Here is a 21,378-nt window from a genome sequence, read left to right on the forward strand (position 1 = left end):
TAGGCCATGCAGTTATCATGTAGTTCTCATGACAGTCCTCTGACTGTCTGAAGGTACTCTATTAACCAAAAAGTTTATACTGTAAGTGTCTAAACCTTGCCCAAAGATGCAGCTAGCAAGTAAAGATGCCCATTGGAACTGAGCTTGGTGGTACATGCCTTTAATTTCAGGCAGAAGCAGACAAGTGTCTGTGAGTTCCAGCCTAGCCAGGCCTACATAGCAAGACCGTGAGCAGCTTGGCCCTGAGAGCTCCTAAGCTGTGCTCTCTGGGTCTGCTGTCCCATGCCTGCAGTGTCAGCAGCTGTAGCACCTGAGAGGCAGAGGAGCACTTTAAGTCTGAGGCCAACCTGGGCTACATGATGACATCACTCCACACACAGGTCCTCTTGCATGCAAGCAAGAGTTTTGTCATTCAGTCAGCTCTTTGGTGGCATCAGACTGTAATTTCCTGTTGCAGCAGCTTCCACAGCCAGACTCATGATTGTCTCATGATGAGGTGCCCCTCATGACTGAGAGCCACATTGTTATTTCAGTTGCTGGCTGCCTTAAGCGAGCTGTGGTTTAACCATTAATGCGAAGAGATGGCATTTACTGTGTGTGCAGACAGGCACATTGCGTTTGTCTGAGTGGCTTTTGCCGAGCAGTGTTTTCCTGCATTCGAACAGCAGCCTGCATGGCAGTACCACCACTCCGAGGCTCTGCCTCAGCTTCTGCTCTCTGACTGTTCCTCTGTTGCTTGTTCTCATGAAAATGATTGTCCTCGGCTAGACACCTGTCCATCTACCCACTGTGCTTTTCTCCTCTGCTTTCAGAGTGGACAAGATTACAACTGAAAGTGCATCAACTAAAGAAACCAATAACATTCCCAACCACAGAGTTCTCATTAGACCGGAGGTCCAAAACAATCAGAAGAATAAGGAAATAAGCAAAATTGAAGAAAAAAGGGCCTTAGAAGCTGAAAGATACGGATTTCAGAAGGATGGGCAAGATAGACCATTAACAAAAATTAACAGTGTGAAGTTGAACTCCCTGCCCTCAGAGTATGAAAGCGGGCCAGACTGCCCGCCTCAGAATGTACACTACAGACCCGCCAATGTCAATAGTTCTGACGGCAAAGCAGGGAATGTCAGCTTGGCAGATGTCCGGGGAGGGAGTCACCCAAATGCAGGGCCCCTCGCCACAGAGGCTGATCGAGTCATTCAGAGAACAAATTCAATGCAGCAGCTGGAGCAGTGGATTAAAGTCCAGAAAGGACGGGGTCTTGAAGAAGAGCCCAGAGGGTAAGTACCTAGTGTCACCAGCCTGCTTTCTCTGATATGTGGTGGGGCAGGTTGGCTCTAGTTGCAGTACTGTTTTAAAGTATGCTTAGATTTCATACTTTGATTACTGTATCTTTCTCATGGTGATCAGATAGAAGAGATTTCTGTCTCTTGTTTCTGTGGATAGCCTAGCTTTGGTGAAGAGCCATACTTCCTGCCTCAGAACAAATGATAGGCAGAAGCTGAGGGAGAGATGAGTTTGAGGAAGAGAAGAAGCCTCCACCCTTCTGCTTTTACCCCTCTCCTCTCCTCTCCTCCTAGATCAGAACTGTGATGAACCAATGGGAATTTTCTCTAGCCCTAATCTCGCTTCCATCAGCAGCTTCTGCATCCCCATGGACTGAGCACTCTAGAGGCTGAGACCAATGGCCAGCCTGGGTTATTTCATAGTAGTAGGCCAGCCAGAGCTGCATAGTGAGACCCATTTGAAAACAATAAAAGAGTAAATAAAAATTTTTGAAGTAAATTTTACAGCTAGGGACAGAGTGCAGTAGCAGGGCACTTACCTGCATGCACAGGGCATGGATTTGACCCTCACCCTCACAAGTCAGTAGAGTTTATACTTCTACAAGTACTTTTGGTTCAAATTCATAAAAATCATTGTAATTTTTTTGGCGGGGGAGGTTTGAGGGTTGAGACAGGGCTTTTCTGTGTAGCTCTGGCTGTCCTGAAATCTCTCTGTAGTCAATACTAGACTCAAGAGAGTCTAGATTCAGAGATCCTTCTGTGTCTGCACCTGTGTTCTGAGTGCTGGAATTAAAGGCATGCACCACCACTCTCTGGCTACAAATTTTTCTTAAAACATGTGTTCTTTGAGAAAGTCTGTTTTAATTTACATGGACTTTCCAAGTTACCTTACATGCTTTACATTGATAATCTAGACCATGGCGTAAGTGTGTACTAATTTTCATGCAGCTCTCTATGTAATGTAACTGTTACTGTAACTTGTAAGTAGCAGAACAGAAAGCATGACGTGAACGTTATTTCAGTTCACTGCTGAAGCTTGTGAGATGTGCGCATGCGGTCCAGCTCTGCTCAAGTACAAGGCCGGCCTGCGGTATCAGAAGCTTCTTCAGGAGGGCGGCTCTAAAGCCTTGGTAGCTCTCCAAGGCTGCAGGCACACGCCCCCTGGGAGGTGCTGCTCACCCATCTTCCACATCCTGTGTGCTCACTGTTAGGGCTTGCAGGAAAGAGAGAGAGTTGGGAATAAAACTGACTTTACTTGATACATTGTAGAGACTTTTGTACAACATAGTGATTGAGTTGTAACAAGGAATTAATTTAAGTACTTGAAAACTGGCAAAACATTGTTCATTTTTTTAAACAGGGTCTTACCATGTGGTTTTGACTGGCCTGGCCAGAAACTTCTAGAACACACACACACACACCGCCCCATCCCCATGTCTGCCTCAATATTGCTGAGATTAAAGACTGTACTTCTGTACCTGGCCTCCAAGATGGTGTCAGAATTGCAAATTGCATGCAGTAATACATACACACACACACCACACACACACACACACACACACACTGATTAGTTTGATGTAGCATTTCCATGGTGTGTGTTTGTTCTACGGTATGTCATACACTGTCTGATTGTTGCCAGTGGTTTTAGAGGGAAAACGTATTACTAGATGCTTAAATTATCATGTTATCAAGGAATGACACATCAAAGCAACAGTGAGCTACTACATGTCACTTTCATATATTGACCACAGTCATAGGTAAGCAAAGTACTTATGACCTGATGAGAATATAGAAGTTAACTATTGAACACTCAACTGATACACTGTTAGTAGGAAAACAAATCAGTGCTGTTTGATCAGACAGAGAACAGGAAGCAGCTGAGGGTGGAAGGTCACACTTAGGAAATAATTCAGACTGGAAGGTAGCCAAGTTGCTTCCTCTCAACTTAAACCTCAAATAAAACATTTCTTTCTTTAGCTTAAGAGTGTAGAGAGGGGAGCAGGCATAGGGATGGGCGTTTCCTGTGTGACGTGTCACATGTGAGAGGCCTCTGCAAGGACTTTTCTTTTTTCAAGAAATTTCTTTTCTTCTGCGAGCAGCCCCCTGAAGGCCAGACAAGGGCTCTGTCTGCGGTCTTCTCCTCAGGTGCACAGTGGTGTCAGGTCCCCTAGTACTTGAAGTGCCCCATTCTTTGCAAATGGCTTAAGGCCACTTTGAATCTTTGAAAAGTATCTTGTACTGTTCTAAATAAACCTCCCCAAAAAACATTTGCAAACTTTTACTGGTGAAAAGAAGCATCATAATTCATGAAATAACTGATATTTTTTCCTTTATGAAAGGCTGTCTTTAATTACTGAGACCCTAGTGAAAAGCAGGCGCGTGGGCGGGGGTGGGAGTGGGGGTGTTGGTAGGTCGGTCCCTGCAGCGCAGAGTCTTTGTGAGTAGAGGACCCTTGACTGCCCCGGGGCAGCTCCTAGGCGCTGCTGCTGAATGGACTCACTGTACCTCTTAAGCTTTCTGCTTCACAGGAAATCACATTTGGCTTCATTTAAATTTCTTTGAGACAGAAATCACTGGAATAAATTGTAATTCTGAAAAGCAGGTCTCCTAAAGCTAGACCATATATGACACAAAAAAATGAATAATGGTTTTGTATTAGAAGTCCCCCAAAGTTTCAAAGAGGGCAGAACCTTTCAAACTTCTGTCCCTTAGCCGTGCTGATGGGAAGACTGCTGTCACTACACAGGAGGACGTGGCAGTTAGAATGGATGCAGCAGCTCACACGCTAGCTTCAGAGACTGACAGAGGCATGCCAGAATTATGGTTTGCGCTATTAGTGCACGGGTCATCTGGGGTGTTTAGTCTGGCAATGCAGGCCCCGTCTCATGTAGATACATTTTCATGGTGGCATCCTGTACTTCTGTAGCATTTATTTCTTAAATCTATAACTTTCTTAAATTTCTTAAGCAAGGTATGGTGGTTATGTTGCTTTAGAGTTAGTCTCTCAGGCAGAAACAACCTGAGGTAGGCTGTTGAATTGCCAGACTGTTGAATTGCCAGAGTGCAGTCTTGGATGGAATCAGCCTCCCCTGGCTGCCGTACCTGAATACAGAGGTATTCAGGAGCTGGGACTGCCCGCTCTCCATTTTTGGCCCTGATTTCTGCCTTCTGTCTTATGAAAGAGAAGTCGGGAGAGAAATCTAGTGGGGGTGGGGGTGCAAGAGGAGAGAAAGCCACAGCTAATTCAAGTCTGGTCTAGTCATGTGAGACTGTTCCTCTCGCTCCACTCCCAGAGCGAGGTACCTGATGGTTGGCCTTAGCGGGGTAGTGGGGGAGACTAGCACTGACTGAACCAGAATGATGGAGGAGATCTTTACTGTTCTGGAGAGATGATTGAAGGATCACAATTGTTCGAACAGTAGTGAGTGATGTGACCTTAGCCTCTAGACAGCTTGGTGGTCAGCTCTGGAAGTCAGGACAGCGCAGCAGCTGGAGGCCTCCTGTGGCTGCTAGACAGGAACCCACAAGGACTCAGCCTTCTAAGGTCGCTGCTTCCTACGCTTTCTGTCTTCCTTGTTTTTAGCTGTTTTTAATTTTCATTTTAGGTATGAATATCATGGGTGTAGGGTGTGGGGCTGCCCAAGAGACGGAAGATGAGGGTGTGAGTCAGCTAATGTGGATCCCGGAAGAGCAGCGACCACACAGCTGCTGACTGACTCATCTCTCCAGCCCCATGGCTTTAGTGTCAGTTAACTCATTATGATAGATGAATAGTTTCATGCACAGCATACAAGTCTTTGGCATATTTTTAAAAAAGAAGGGATAAATTTTTTATTTATATATAAATGTCTGGAAATTGTTACAAGTAGGCATTTTCATTCACAAACTCTTACTATAATGCCAGACATTAAAAGAATATGGCTATGCTAACCTGGGTGGCCTGGAGCTTACAGAGTGCACTGGCCTGCATCACACAGATCCAACTGCCTGTACCCCCCAAGTACAGGTGTGCGCGCCTTCCTGCCTTCCTTCCTAGTTGTTCCTACTCTGCCTTTCCATAGTCACAAAGAGAAGGTGTATTCCTCCTAGAGAGAACTTCTCAGTGAATAACAATAGTATAATTTTACATAGCAGTAGTAACTAACTGTAGTGTATGTACCTCATAGCCAAGTCTGCACTGAGTCCTTACACGAACGAGGTCACAGTAAGGCCTGTTGAAGGACTGCGTGGGCTTCGTTGTTGTTATTGTTGTTGTTGTTGTTGTTGTTGTTGTTGTTGTTGTTGAAGGGTCCTGTACAACCCACACTCCCTTAGACCTGCTGTACCCCTCCAGGGAAACTGCCACGCGTGCTGGAGAGGTATTGATGCATTGCTGCCAGTAACAAGGCCAAGGTGGCGTTCTCTGCAAGAGCTGGAGGTAGCTCAGCAGTTAAAAGGGCTTGCTGCTTTCCCGAAGACCCAGGTTCAATTCCCAGCACCCATGTTGGCGGCTCACAACTGCGTATAGCTGCAAGTGCAGTGGGTTTGACTCTTCTGGCCCCCTTGTGTGTGCTCGCCACACACATAGCATTCATTCACGTAGACGGACACACATACACACACTCATAATACAAAAAGAAATCTTTGGCTTCCTAATTATCAGCCAAAAAATTAGATTACTAAGGGTAGTAAAGTAGGGTCTGGAGAGGTAGGTACCTCAGCGATGAAGTATAAACTTTTAAAATACCTTTAGGAGTCTATAAAGTAGCCTACAGGCCTCTTCTTGTAGTGCCCAGCATCTGCAGACACCTGACACAGTAGAAGGCAGCGAAGGTGTTGGGTGCGGTGTACAGGAAAGGACCGTGTGCCTGTGGGGAGAGCCCTGGAGACTCTCGTGTTCTCGTGCGGGGAAGGAAGGAAGCCACAGTGTGTGCACCACAGAATGATGGGCCGTGATGAATGCTTGAAACTTAATCTTAATTTTTTTTTTGTTTGGTTGTTGGATTTGTTTGGGTTTTTTTGTGTGTGTGGTTGGTTGGTTTTTGCTTTTTTAAGGCGGGGCCCTTACTATCTAACTAGTTGCACTATAAAAGATGAAGGCTTAAGATTAGCTCTTGAATAGTCTCTTTAAATTTTATTTAATATTATCTTGGGAGTTGGATTTTTTTTTTGGAGGGGGTCCGGGACAGTTTTGGGGAGAGGGCAGTGAGTTGGTTGTTGGGTTTCTTGTTTTTGTTCTTTTAAGACAGGGAGTGTCTCACTGCAGACCAGGTTGGCCTCAAACTTAGAGATTCACCTACCTGTAGTTAAGAAGCCCTGGACTTAAAGGCCTAACTGTTCTTATTGTCATTCAAAATGGGCAAATGCTTCTTCAGTAAACTAAATGTTTTGTGGAGCTAGCAGTCACATATAATTGCTGTAGATTGTATTCATATACATCCCCAGATGTAATTTCATTTCTAAAGCTAAAGCTTTTTAATGATTTAGTCCTCATATAACACTTTGGCTGACTAGTCCGTCCTTCTTTTTCGTCTTTCGATTTGTTACGTATCGAGGTTCAAACCCAGGGCCTTGCACATGCAGAGCAACTCCACATGCTGCTAAACTATGTCATTGTAGGAGAGAAAGCCTGACAGGAAATCCAGAAATACAGTCTCACTTAAAGTTCAAAAACAAATCTCCCTCCATTTTGCACCCACGTTGATTTTTACAACTTTTTAAATTTTAGAGTAATTTCTTATCAAACATTGCCAAGGAACATGCCAAGCCACCGAGCCCAGATCCTGGCCCGCTACCCTGAAGGTTACCGGACACTCCCAAGAAACAGTAAGACCAGGCCCGAGAGTATCTGCAGTGTCACCCCTTGTGGCCTTGAGAAGACAGGGCCTGGAGCGGAGGAGAAGCGGCGGTCCATGAGGGACGACACCATGTGGCAGCTGTACGAGTGGCAGCAGCGGCAGTTTTTCCACAAGCAGAGCACCCTCCCTCGGCACAGCAGCCTGGGCAGCCCGAAGGCCATGGTGAGGGGGTCTGAGCAGACCATGCCCTCCATTCCCACATCACCTTCCCACGGGTTAGCAGCTGCTGCTTACCAGGGCTTCTCCCCTCAGCGGACATACAGGTCAGAGGTGTCCTCACCAATCCAAAGAGGAGATGTGACGATAGACCGCAGGAGCAGGCCCCACCACCCCAAGGTAAGGCGCGTTTGTCTTCACTCCCTGCTCAAGGATGTCGTAGTTTCTTTTTAATATACTTTTTAAATTAAGTTAGAGGCAAGAGAACAAGGCTGTTCTCTTAAAACAGGTGTTTTTAAAACACTCTGTTAGAATCCCATAATAGAATCTAAGTTTTCAATAGTTCTTGATCACAAAAGTGATTTCATTTGTTCCTTTGTTCATTCATTCCTTCGTTCATTTGTTTGTTCATTCATTTGTTTGTTTGTGATATAAGCCTCATATATTCAAGCAAGAGTTTACATTTGAAGTGTAAAGTGTGTCTCGCATGCTTTTGAGGTAGGATCTCTATAAGTTGTCCAAGCTGGCTTCAAACTCCAAGTGGTCCTGTCTCAACCTTAGGTCATAAGGACCAAATGGTCCTGCTTCAACCTTAGCTCATAAGGTTGGGCCATGTTTTAGCTATATTCTATTGCTATTATAAAACACAATGACCAAGGCAGCTTTTGGAAAGAAGGGTTAATTTTGGGCTTACAGATAAGGATCATTATTCAGACTTATTAATTAGTAGACCTCTGTCAAAGCAACGTGGAACCTGTCACTTCAAAGAGAAAAAAATATCACAGCATTTGTCACCACTGATGGTATCTTCAGGAGAAACTACAATCAGAAAGCATTTGTTTACAGACTGAGTTTGATGGCTTTTCAGGACTGAAGAATTGATGTGATATTAGCAAACGTGATCTTTGAGTATTTTGTACTGAAACCTCTCAACTTGAAAAATAGCACATGACTTGCTAAGCCAGTACTTTGCAGATGAACTCTGTTTTTACCAGATTGCATACAGCCAAAAGGTTAAAGTGTGGCAGACTAAAGGATGTTAGTTCCCCAGGAAGCTTTAAGAAAATGCCACTTTATTTTGAGCTTAGCTACAGATCCTAGATGAATATCTCCACCCACCCAGATGAGTTGCTCAGTATACACACCCCTCACCAACTTACACATGCCAGGGGGATTTGGTAACACACTTTCACTGAAGACTTGTCTTAATAGACTGAACATAAAAGCAGGCATGAAAAAATAGCCAAACAGTAAAATCTGAAACTCTCAACCTGTGACACTCCCCTCACTAAATTTTCTCTAAAGACTCTGAAGCCAGGCCAGTGAGATGGTTCAGTGGGTAAAGAGGTGGCTGTGTCGGCCTAGTGACCTGAGGCCAGAACTCACCTAAAGTGGGCGGGGGACAGAGCTAGTACCACAGAGTCACCCTCTGACCACGTGTGTGCTGTGCACAGACAGCATATACATAAATGGTAATAATAAATATAAAATGTGTTTATGTGGGTCCAGGTATAAATGGACCATGCCTGTGATTCTAGCATTTGGGTACTGGAAACCCGTAGATTAGCAGTTAAGTGTGAGGCCAGTCTGAGCTACATGAGGTCTTATGCCAGAAACACAAACAGCATACGTACACACACACACACACACACACCCTGAGAGCAAGGAGTTTGCATGAGGCCAGTCTGAGCTACATGAGGTCTTATGCCAGAAACACAAACAGCATACGTACACACACACACACATACACACACACACACACACCCTGAGAGCAAGGAGTTTGCATGCTGCTGACCAGTCTTTATAGAATTACTCTGTCTATTGGCATCTATATTTTAGTCAAGTAAATAATGTTAGTATTTCTCTCATAAAAACTAATGACAATTTTAAATAGTATTCCATAATGTAAATTTAAGATTATTCATCAATAATATTGACACTGCCCCTCCAGAAAACAAAGCTCACCCCTGAACTCTCTCTCTTTCCTAGCATGTCTATGTACCTGACAGGAGGTCAATGCCAGCCGGCCTAACCTTTCAGGCTGTTAGTCCTCAGAGCCTCCAAGGCAGAACGGTGAGTGTGATACGTTTATTTATTGTATGCTTGCTTTATTTGTTGCTCACAAAGAAAGCTGGCATAGTTTTTAAGCGTGAATTTTCAGAGATGCCGCCTACAGAAGAAAACAGAACTGCTTTGTAACAAAGATTGAACATGAGAAGAACGTAGACTTACATTAGCCATGCCTATGTCTCTGTGGCTGCCTTCCCTTAAATGTCCAAATAAAGGAGCACATTTAAAGTTTACTATTTAACTCTGGGTTTTTGCTTTGTTATCCCCCTTTTCTTCAAAATAAAAACCAGGCACAGTGGAACACAGGGATTGCTAGGAGATAGGCCAACCATGGCTACATAGCATATATGACCACAGACATGTGTGACCACAGACATACGTGACCACATAGTTTTGGTTTTGTTTATCTTAAAAACCCAAGTAGCACAGTAGGAAGTCCTTACATAAGGTACACAAGGTTGTATTCAAGCTCAGTAAGCCCCGTGCCAGGAGTTTTTAACCTGTAGGTTGTGACTCCTTGAGGGGTCACATATCAGCTAGCCTATATAGCATGTATTTACATGACAATTCACAACAGCAAAATTACAGTTGTGCAAGTAGTAATGAAAATAATTTTATAGCTGGGGGTCCCAAAACAGAGGAACTGTGTTAAAGGGTTGAAGCATTAGGAAGGCCGAGAGCCACTGTCGGCTGGGACTGCACAGCAGGCCTCCTGGTGAAGCTGTCTGCTGTGGCTTTGCTCTGCTCTGTAACTAAGTCTCGGAGTGCAGCACAGGCCAGCCTGGAGCTGTCTTCCTTCTTGCTGGCCTCCTCACTTGGGAATTACATGAACACACTGCCATGCTTGGCTCTTCTGTGAAATGTAATATATATTAGCTGCTTTAGAGTCAGAAATACATTGATTTATGTATTCACCCAAAGAAAGACTGTAAAGTGGTCAGCCGGCCGTGGAGGCTTATGCCTTTAATCCTGTTGATCCCAAGGCTGAAGCTACAAGACTGAGATACAGGGTGGGAGGGAATTACTATTTCCATTTTGTTATCAATATTATCTATACTTAGACATATTTTTAATATCAGTGTTTCAAAGAAAATAGATGACTTTGATTTGGCTTAGTTTTTGAGGGGGGTTTGGTTTTTATTGTATTTGTTGTTTTGTTTTGTTAGTTTTTGCTTTTGCCTTTGCTTTTAGGCGAGGTCTCACTCTTAACAGTCTTCCCACCCTAGCCTCTGGAGCACTGAGAGTGCAGGTACATGACACTGCTGGAACCCTTTCTCTGTCACCTGACTCGTTGTCTGTAGATAGTCCCATTTGTTTGAGGGTGTGACTTAACACCTATAGGATTGTTCATTATAATTTAAAATTCTCTTCTACAGCAATCAAAACAAACTCATCTGTATTTCTTATAAGCATATTTCATCTTACATGTTTAGATAAAAGGAAATTGTTCCTGATTTAAAGTGATCTCAGTTTCTGAAAGATTATGGATATATTTTATTAAAAACCAAGAACCATTAAATACTAGATTGTTAAAAACCAAGAACTGTTAAGCAGTAGATTGTTAATGTGACAGAAGCAGGCAGAGTAGCTCCCTCTAGTGGCTATTCAGAGTCAAATACATTTACTATCACCCAGTTCCCGGCCAATAACTCCTCTTCGTTTGACCTCAGCATATGAATGAATACCGCCTTCTGTCCTTTTGAAAATTCCCCCATCATTTTAGTCCATACACAAACTTCTTTGGATTTTCTGTCAGAAATCATCCTGAGGTTCCGAATATCCTGCTCTACAAAGAGAAAGAAGAGGGTCTGGCAGTCCTTATCTACCCGTATCTCTGGCAAGACCTCAAGAGCTGGACAAGGTGATCAGGAGATAAAGCCTGTCCCAAAGTCCTGTAGTCACAAGGTGGCTTCAGAGCAAACGCTGGCCTTTTGGATTTTGTTAGGGTTGGGGGGGGGGGGGCGGGGAAATGGGGGGAGATCACTCACTATAGCTTGACTTCACATGTACTAAGCACTGCTAATTATAAAAGCCTGATGCCCTCTCTTTGTGCCCACCTTTATCTGAGAGCCATTGGAGCTGTGGCTTCCTTCTGTGATGTTGTGCCTGTCTGAAGGCGACAACGAAAATACCATAAAAGAATTTATGGTATAAAAAACGGAGAGGCACAGCACATGGAGAGGAGAGCCAGCGTACAGCTGCATGTCGGCAGAGCTGAGCAGGGCTCGGGCCCGGGACGTCTGTGAGCAGGGTCCCTGCCCTATCCCGGACAATCTGTAGTCGCCGCTCAGAGAAACAGCTGTCCATCTGCTGCTTAGGGGCCCCTCCAGATAAGAAGTCCACTCACTGTTGAGAGCTTTCCTCCCCAGGATTTGTAGTACCGCCAGGGACTCAGAGTCTCTAGTGTTTCCAGAGAATGTGTGCAGGGGTCAGGGAACACTAATAGCAAACTAATAGCAAAACTAAAAGTGTTTGTTTTCCTTTTTTTCTCCTTAAAAAAAATAGCACCTTAATAATTTTAAAAAATTCTGTGGAAACTGTATGGGTAGGTAGGATTACAAAATGCAAGTGACCTTACATGCCGAATCTTGGAATTCAGAAATAATACCCAAGTTTTTCCCTTCTAAAATGTAACTAACTTTTCTGATTTGCTTGTTCTTTGGAATGGTGTTGGATGGGCCAATACTGTTCTGTTGCCAGAAGAGTCTTAAGCATGACTTTAACACTGATAACATCTTAACAGTTCTCTGTGCTAAACTTTATGGTGGTTTTGTGCCTTTTATTCTTGACAGTGAAATACTCCAATGAGTTCTGAATATCATGTTGTTTTGATGTAAAGTAACACTATTCCTTCTGTCTCTCTAGATGTCTATGCATTTATGTAGGACCTATCATCATAGTGCCTAGGCTCTATGATGCCAACCATAAGAGGAAACTTGCCAAGAAATCTTGGTTTAATGTCTGTCCCTTAAGACAACAATTAATCTGTTTCCCACTGTTTGGATCCTTAAGCCAGAGGAGCTTACGTTGCTGCTCATAAAGCTGCGGCGGCAGCAGGCAGAGCTGAGTAGCATCCGGGAGCACACCTTAGCACAGCTCATGCAGCTCAAACTCGAGGCCCACAGCCCAAAGGTCAGCTATGCAGATGTCTGTGTGTGACGTCACCAACATCGGTGCAGTCATTCTGTGTCCTTGGTGTTGCGCATGAGCCTGCACCGTTACCACAGGGGCATTGCCGTCCCCTGTCGACCCTTTGAGAGTTCAGCTTACTTACATGGAGGTATAACTGAGAAAAGACAATGAGTGTGCACTTCTTAGCCTTCAACTCAAGTGTATGTGAGGAGAGAGATGGGAACTACACTGAGGTCTCAAGATGGTTCTACTGCTCAGTAAATAAACACTTGGACTTCTACATCTGATAAAACAGGTACTAAAAGCTTAGGTTTTTAACTAAAGCAGTAAGTTCATTCATTATAAGCCTTTTTTCTTATGAGAAAAAAATGAAGACATAAACATATTTGTCAGCCAGGCAGTGGTGGCGCTCGCCTTTAATCCCAGCATTTGGGAGGCAGAGGCAGGCGGATTTCTGAGTTCGTGGCCAGCCTGGTCTACAGAGTGAGTTCCAGGACAGCCAGGGCTACACAGAGAAACCCTGTCTCAAAAACACCAAAACCAAACAAACAAAACAAACAAAAAACATATTTGTCAGCTGCACACCTGTGATCCCAGCACTCAGGGTTGAATACAGGAGGGTCAGGGAGTTGGAGGCCAGTCTGAAATCTCTCAAAGGGTTAATTTAATAGCCTCTTTTTATCTGAGAAGGGAGACTGTAGCACAGAACAGGACTGGCATGTAAATGCGCTATCTGCTAAAGCCATTGCAAGCATTTCTGTGGAACAGCTCAGTGTCTGTGATTTTTACATACTGAGTGTGTTGTCTGTGCCCTGATGAGCATGTGTGTGGGGGTTGTGTGCTGTGGGATTGCGCTGTAATAACTGCCTGTTTCTCTTTTTACCAACTGACCTTTTGACAATTTGCTCTCTATTCCTCCTTCCTTGATTGATGGCTACTAGAATGAAATTCTTTCACATCATCTCCAAAGGAACACCATTTATTTGGATCATCAGGTGGGGTTTGTAGAATTTTCTTATTATGACACCAGTTAGAACTTACCATTTATAGTACAATCTTCCTGACTTCTTAGATACTTCAGTCACTTTAATTAATGACATGATTTCTATAAGTGACAGTAAAGACCCCACTGTGAGGGTCAATGGAGTGGGTACAAGCACTGGGTCACCTATATCCTGTTTCTTTCCTTGCGCTTTCTCTGAGCTTGGAGTGAGCTGTGAAGGAATGAGCACTGGGAAGGGCCTGTTGGCAGTGGAAAGGAGAGCCTGTGCAGTGTCCTGGTTCCCTAAGGAGAGCTTCAGGGTGGGTGGAGTGTATGGGGGCTGCCTTCAGTTGCCTGGGTGCTGTCTCCTCCCAGGGTTTGGTCCTCACCAAGTATGCAGGGCCTATCTCAGTACCCTGTGATCCTCCCCATTACCTCGTGGTGGGTGGTCAAGGGGGCTCTCTAGTGAGCGGCGAAAGCCATGGCGGCTGTGCCTGCTTCCGTGGGGCATAAACTGAGACCCTGTATCCGAAAGGCAAACACACCTCGGGACGTGGAAAGCATCACAAAGGTGAGGGTGTTAGACACTGTTGTGACTTAGTGGGCCTTGGTATCTTATCACACATCATTTCTGCTGACAAATTAATTAATAAAGATTAAGCTTTATTTTGACTTGTCTTGAAATGCATAGATTTGAATATTTTATCAAATATAGTTCCTATGGGAAATGTTGTAAGACAGATGCTTACAGCTTTGAAAGAAAATGGCAAATGCAGCTTTATAAATTACTTCTATTTAAAGAGAGATCTTATGTCACGATGACCCTTTGCAGACATATTCAACTAGTCACCTTAATTTTAAAGAAGCATACTTTTCTTAATTTGTAATTTACATACTTCCCATTAGTTTTTGACATGATTTCACCTATTGGAATGCTTCAGAAATCAGCATTTTGTTATCCAAGTTCAAATCTTCACTGCAGAAACTGGGCTGATAAAACTCAGTCTTGTCTCTGAAATGAACTTTGAAACCACTATAATAAAGATCCCTCATGGTCTAAAAAGCTCCTAGGTCTATAAGGAATAAACTGCCTTTAAATCTCCTTTACACTGTAAACTAGAGTACCTGGTGTGGCCCCACACACCCTTGCTCCCAGCAGTTCTGGGCCAGGAAGTACAAAACTTCAAGACTAACCTGAGTTACAGAACAATAGCCTGTCTCAAAAACAAAACAAAACCAAACCTTTCCTGACTAGTAAATGAGCAAGCAAGCCAGAGAAACTGGGGAAATACAAACATTAGCTTTAAAAGCAACAGCAGTGTGAGCGTGAATGTGAAGTTACCTAGAGTCTTTGCAATAAGCCTGATGGTTGGCTGAGATTCCTAGTAATCTCAGTAAGGACTGTGATGAAGTTATGGGGACGAACTTAGGGGGCTCCTAATCAGATAAGTGTGTTGTCGAAGCCACCCCTGTCCTGAGATGCTTGTTCGGTCCTTTTCCAGGATGGCACAGATCCATTCTCAGGTTTGTGTGCCCCCTCTGGTTTCAGACGTGCTGCCATGCCACACTAGTGCCCACCCAATCTAATACAGTGAGATAGAGGCTGGTCACTTATGGGCTCTGTCAGCAGAGTTTCCAAGCAATATGCCTTGTTCTCAGATTCCAAAAACTACATTGTTTCCATTTTAAAATGTTATGACAATAGGAATAATTCTAGAAATGGACGCTGTGGTTGACCCTTGCACTTAGATACACTACTTCTGACAGTGAGTGTTTGGCCATTTCTGATAGCAGTTAGAATGTAAAACTGTGAGAAGCAGAAGCTCGTCCACTCTAAGTGCGTACAGCCTTGCGATTGATTTCCTGGGAGCTGGGCAGATGGCTCATGAGTCACTGCTTGCTGTGGAAGGTGCAGGCCATCCCCAGGGTCCACACTAGAGCCCAGCAGAGTGGCATTCACATAGCTATAAGCCCAGCAGATCTTGGAGCAGTCTGGTCTGCCAGACTAGCAAAACCAGCAGGCCTTAGGTCCCACTGCATCTCCAAAAGGAAAAAACAAAAACCGTGGTGCTCCCGAGAAAGAACACACTTGACCCCTGACTTAGATATGCATGCACCCACAAAAGATTATCTAAAGAAAATCTCTTCTGGCATACATTTAAAAATTATTTGTAGCAATGTATTGGAATTAAATTTTTTGAACTGCACTGTGCATTGTATCTAACTATAGCTGTACTTATTGTACAGTATATAAAAATAATTAAGATAATTTTAGTTTAGTAGAACTTCTCACTCAGCTTAAACCTTTCCAGCTGTCTCTCGTTCCTGCCAGTAACCTGTTTGAGCCAACAAGGTCTGTTGTTTTTGCAGGCATTATTAGGAGTCCAGGGTTTATAGATTGACTCATAAGTTTTATAGAACCACAAATTAGACAGCAGATCAGAGGAAGATGCTCTGGGTAGATTTCAAAGTCAAAGCCTGTGTGTGCTGGCTGACTGTCTCCGCTCCTCCTCCTCAGCCTTCCCACTCACAAACATTAAAGCCATCGATGCAGCCTTCTGTAGGTGCCACAACCACTACAGGAACCTTCATTCATGTAGATTCTGTTCGTTCCTAATATCATCCATGGAAACTAGGACCAGCAGATGCCCTGAGAGCTAAGCCTTGTCTGCTCCACTGACATGCGCAGCAGACAGCAAGCAGGAGGCTGGCGCCTCACACTCAGGCCAAGCGAAGAGCCACGTCTACTCCCAGAGCCTGAACATGACATGAGAGAGCATGGTTTCTCATCGCCACCTCTCAGGACAAGTAACAACTGAAGTAGTTTAAAAGACCACGAGAGCACAGGGTGTGGGTGTGGTGGTGCTCAAAGTGTCAGGGTCGGGGAGAAACATGAGTTATGGGGCTGCTGGACTACAGACTTAGGCCCTGTCTCATAAAAGCACAACATAATAGGAGCTATACACTTCTGTGGGAGGATTTCTGCTTTACTCTGTAGTACAGTGCCATAGATTATATTTAAATAGCTAGTCAACTACTTGAAGTCTGTACTTTTGGTGATATTTTGTTTATTCTTCTGAGAATTCCACTTGTGTTCATATTGTATTTTAATCATGTCCACTCCCCCAGGTTCCCTACAACACTCCTCCCTCCTTCCCATCATGCATTGGGTCCCCTGTGTGTGTGTGTGTGTGTGTGTGTGTGTGTGTGTGAGTGGTATTCACACTGAGGTCATTGCTCACGCCTCCTTCCCATCATGCACTGGGTCGTGTGTGTGTGTGTGTGTGTGTGTGTGTGTGTGTGTGTGTGTGTGTGGTATTCACTGAGGTCATTGCTCATGCCTCCTTCCCATCATGCACTGGGTCCCGTGTGTGTGTATGTGTGTGTGTGTGTGTGTGTGTGTGTGTGTGTGTTGTTCACTGAGCTCGTCGCTCACGCCTCCTTCACTTCTTTCTTCTTTCCCCTTTCCTTTGTGACTTCTCTGTTAGTGACGAAGAGAGATGGATTTAGAGGTTTCTTTCTCCCGTCATCTTCCTGCCCGCCTCTAGGTAGATGGTAATAACAGGATAGCATTCCAGGAGAAGACAGCAGCCCGGGAGACTGAATGCCAGGGGCAGGGGCTGAAGTCAGGGACTAAATGAATCCTACCCTGTTTTAGCAATCCATGTTCTAAAGAGGTGCTTAAATAATTTAGGAGGAAGTAAGAAAGTCACTTTTCATATTATGGTTTTCTTTTCTATTTTTATTTTATATATTTCACCTGCATGTACGTGGGCACACCACATTCGAGGCATTGAGGCCCCGAAGAGAGCATCATCGTGTCCCTTGGAACTGGATTTATAGATGGCTATGGGCTACCCTGAGGGTGCTGGGAATCAAACCTGGTTCCTCTGTGAGAGCCGTAAATGCTCTTGACCACTGAACTATTTTCCCAGTCCCCTAACTTCTAAGAGTAAACTTTCTGTTTTGTAAATGTTCTATAGTAGCATTTAGATTTTATAATACAGTACCTGTTTATGAACTACGTTCTACAAGGGCAAGTGACTTTGAATGAAATGTACACCCCCGATTGGGTGCTGTGAACTGTTCTCAGTGGGCTCCCCGATCCTCTCAAGAAACAGCAGTGGGAAACCCCGTGCAGATGAGAGTTCTGGCAGTTGTAGACAAGTAAGCCAAGGAGACTGCAGACAGGAGAGCAAGCCCTGCCCTGGCCTCATGGGCCCAGCGTAGCCGCTGCCCCGTGTAGCATGCTCTTGTGGCCCTCCTGCCCAGAGGAGATGGGCGCCCACAGGGCTCCTAGCTGCTGTCCCTGTGGTGACTCAGCACCTTCCTTCTGTTGAGCTTCCAGGCAGGCTCCTTTCTGACAGCCAGGGGTGAGAAGCTGCAGGGCAGTGTTCAGAGTGTGCTACCTACCCAAGGAAGGCATTTGATGGAGAAAATGAAGATTTTACTTTTGAGAAGACAAATGTGTTTAATCCAATTTAACCCATACATAATACATCACATATCAGTATCACATAAGCATTTTTTTACTTTTATTATTGTCTCGTCTATTATGTCCCAACTGCAGTTCCCCCTACGTCCCCCATCACCTCCCTCCTCCCTCAGATCAGCCCTGAAGGATGGTTTTTAACTCTAATCCCAAACTATTCTCCTCCTTCCCTTCCCCCTGTGCCCCACCATTGCCCAGCATAGTCTAATGGCCCACAAAGTTGATGTATTCTTGCACCTTTCTGCTAAGAATAAATAATCTTGTATCAATCTTTTTCTGTCCTTTAAAATCGTATTACATTTATTGTGAGCATGCATATTTGTGCATATGCAAGGAAGGAAGAGTTTGTGAGGTGGTCTGAGTCAGTTCCCCCATCGATGGCCTGTGGGCCCTGGGCGTCACACTCAGGTCTTCTGGCTTGTCAATTTGCTGAGCTCTCCCCCATCCCTTCATGGCTACTCTTGATTTTTCTTCTCTCCATCTTTCCTCTTTCCTCCTCTTTTGGTTGGCACACAGTCTCATATAGCCAAGCAGACTTTGATTTTCCCACAATCTACTTTTGTCGTTTGTTTTATGGGGGGTTCTCTCTCTCTCTCCCTCCCTTTCTCTCTCTCTCCCTTTCTCTCTCTCTCTCTCTCTCTCTCCCTTTCTCTCTCTCTCCCTTTCTCTCTCTCTCTCTCTCTCTCTCTCTCTCTCTCTCTCTGTTTTTGCTACTCCTTCCCTCTCCCTCCTCTACCACATCTCTCCCTTCTTTTCCCTCTCTTTCTCCCTTTGTCTCTCCAGAACCCATGACAGACCAAAGTTTGCATAGTATATAGGGTAAAAAGCCTAAGCTCAGCTCTGGGTTTTGAAAACGCACCAGTCCACACCTTAGAACATATATGCTCTACCCCTCCCCCTCCTCTCTCCCCTGTATAAAGCCTGCCTCCTGCTCAGTTCCCTGCTTTCTTTCACCCAAACAGAGGCAACCACCCTACTGTGTCTTTCTCAATAAATCTCTTGTGTGAGGTTTGTGCAGTATGACCTTGTAGTATTTCTTGGCTCCCTATTGCCAAGATACCATTTCTTTCAGAGCTGCAACACTTCTGTTGGGGAAACCTTTCCCTTCGTAGCTGTAACACTAAAACTATACCACCAAAGTCCAACATGATGAGTGAGTGAGTTTTGTTACAGGAATATGGATGAAGGGTTACTTCCAGGAACAGAGATGACTCAAAGACAGCTGCTTGGGTTGTCATCTCACAAAATCTTGAAACCTGGAGCTTACTACACAGCCTACAGGCCACTCAACAGGTTGTAGAGTGTCCTTCGCAGATGTCTCTGTTGGTCTAAACCTCTTCAGGCAGCTCAGCTTTACTAGAACAGGATTAGCTGAGATGTGGAGAGGTAGGGAGCATTGCTTTCTGGAATTTTAATAATATGTTTTAGTTAGTTCTCCAGCATAGGCCTATCATTTCAAAAAGGGAAGTTTTCATCTATAGCTCTCATATCGGACAAAAACACTAAAAGCAAAAGGTAAATAGAATCCTCAGGATGGTGAGTCCTTCTGGCCAGGGGCTTTTGAGAGCAGTCTGCCCGCGCCTAGATCATTCTGTCTACACAGAGATTCTCAGGTTGCCCAAGAGTTGCCTGGGAATTGTGTCCAGTAGTTCCAGTGTATGTGACTGAGGGGCCACTACTCTAAATAGACTTTTCTATTGGGAAATTAGATTTTCCTGTGTATTGCAAGGCTTTATCATCTATCCTAATATAAGATGAATAGTCGTTAATTGGCTATGGAGACAAAAGTGAAGTCTGATTGCAGGGCTGCAATCTCAGGTTTTTATGACCTCTAGTACAGGAGAGTCATGGCTTTGCCAATGCAGTAGACAGCACGCACCTTAAACCCGGGGAGAACAGAAATCTGTGTTTTCTAACATTAAAGATAAAGAACGAACGACCCAGTGCACTGATAAACAGCAGACCTGTCAGCCATTTCCTCTTGGTCTAAGAATGCTTGTCTCTTGAATGCTATAGCTAATTGCAAAGCCTGCTGTACGAAACACTGCTTCCCTAAAAGCAATAATGAAGTAGCATCATGCTTTCAGCCTACCATGGGATGAGCTAAGGAGACTTACTGAGTCCTTATTCAATAAGTTTTATTTTAAACGTCCTTGAATGCCAGTGTACTGTAAGAAAATACAAGGGTTATGAATATACCTATCGAGACTAATTTTAATAAAATGTTATCTAAGTGATAAAGACATTGGGTATTATTAAACTGTAATATCTATACAGAACTTAACTATTTGCTGACTAGCCTTATAAAGAACTGTGATTCATGTCAGTCTTATTATTGAATAAAATTAAACAATTACCATTTTTCTCCCTCTGAATTCACAGACTGTCTCCCTCTAGAAAGTTTAGATTGTTTTGTATATTAATGTCTTATCATCTAAAATGTAAAAGTAGCTGTTAATTGGATATATTGATAAAGGTAAAATCTGGTTATAGCACAGTACGGTCGGTAAGGTTTATTTTATAACCTTTGGTGTATTTTGTAGCTTTCGATTCTTGCTTGAAACTGTTGGCATACGTTAAGTCTGTGCAACCACGGGTGAGATGTATGCAGCTGCACTGTTAGGAAGATACTAAAGTAGAGGATATATTTACAGTGTCGGAAATCTACCTGTGCTGTAAACTGATGTTTGCTGTATGCTCCTCCTGATTTGAAATAGATGAAAGAAAATGAACCTATTATCACCATGGTTCACACAATGATTGAGAACTCGGCGCTAAGACCGCAACTGTACCAACAAGTAAGGTCTTGGACTCTGAATGACACCGCATTGTCATCTGCAAACCCTCAGTGACAGCCTTGTCTCTCCTCATGACATCAGTGTTTTTATCTTTTATTTGTGTTTGTTTGGGACACCACACTTCATCCATGTCCAAGATGCTGTGGTGTCCTTAGCATGGCTTCGCTGAGCACTTGCCCTTGAGTATTAAGTGTGCCATCCTAAAGCTTTTGTGTGCATCATGTGGTTAACAGATACTTGGAGGTCTGCAGTACAGTTAGCAGGAGTTACTAGGTTTCCCTGCATTAACTCTGGAGGCATTAAAGAAGGATTTCAGGGAGAGAAGGATTTGTAAAAACTGTTTCCTTTACTCTGGAGGCATTATAAATGGATTTCAGGGAGAAGGACTTGTAAAACTATTTCCTTTTAAGCACAGTCCTCCAAATCTCTCCTATTCTATCTAACATTGGTGCATTCTGTTTATGTGGGAGGTGATTATGAGGTTTTTGTATTGATGGAGTAGAACCTAGCCAAGTTGTGATACAGTAGGGCTGTTGGTTCCCTGCTTTATCATTCCTATGTGTCCATCAGGGTAATCCCCGTGCCCTATTTGTTTAACTTACAGTGTATTGGGGAGTTAGTAGCT

The 21,378-nt window shown here is 44.0% G+C and overlaps 1 protein-coding gene across 19 annotated transcripts in view; it reads left to right on the plus strand.

The window, feature by feature from the left end:
• Plekha5 (pleckstrin homology domain containing A5) overlaps positions 1-21,378 on the plus strand; it is a 177,207-nt gene that overhangs the window by 120,593 nt on the left and 35,236 nt on the right. For 11 of the 19 annotated variants that reach the window (XM_052175174.1, XM_052175193.1, XM_052175179.1 and 8 more), the window contains 5 exons: positions 813-1,280; positions 6,994-7,459; positions 9,269-9,352; positions 12,362-12,481; positions 13,423-13,476. In XM_052175174.1, coding sequence (XP_052031134.1) covers positions 813-1,280; positions 6,994-7,459; positions 9,269-9,352; positions 12,362-12,481; positions 13,423-13,476 — 1,192 coding nt within the window. The remainder of the gene's footprint in view (positions 1-812; positions 1,281-6,993; positions 7,460-9,268; positions 9,353-12,361; positions 12,482-13,422; positions 13,477-21,378) is intronic. The other 8 variants (XM_052175182.1, XM_052175183.1, XM_052175194.1 and 5 more) reach the window with 3 other exon arrangements.

Source organism: Apodemus sylvaticus, chromosome 2 (assembly GCF_947179515.1).
Source record: "Apodemus sylvaticus chromosome 2, mApoSyl1.1, whole genome shotgun sequence".
In the NCBI taxonomy this organism is placed as follows: domain Eukaryota; kingdom Metazoa; phylum Chordata; class Mammalia; order Rodentia; family Muridae; genus Apodemus; species Apodemus sylvaticus.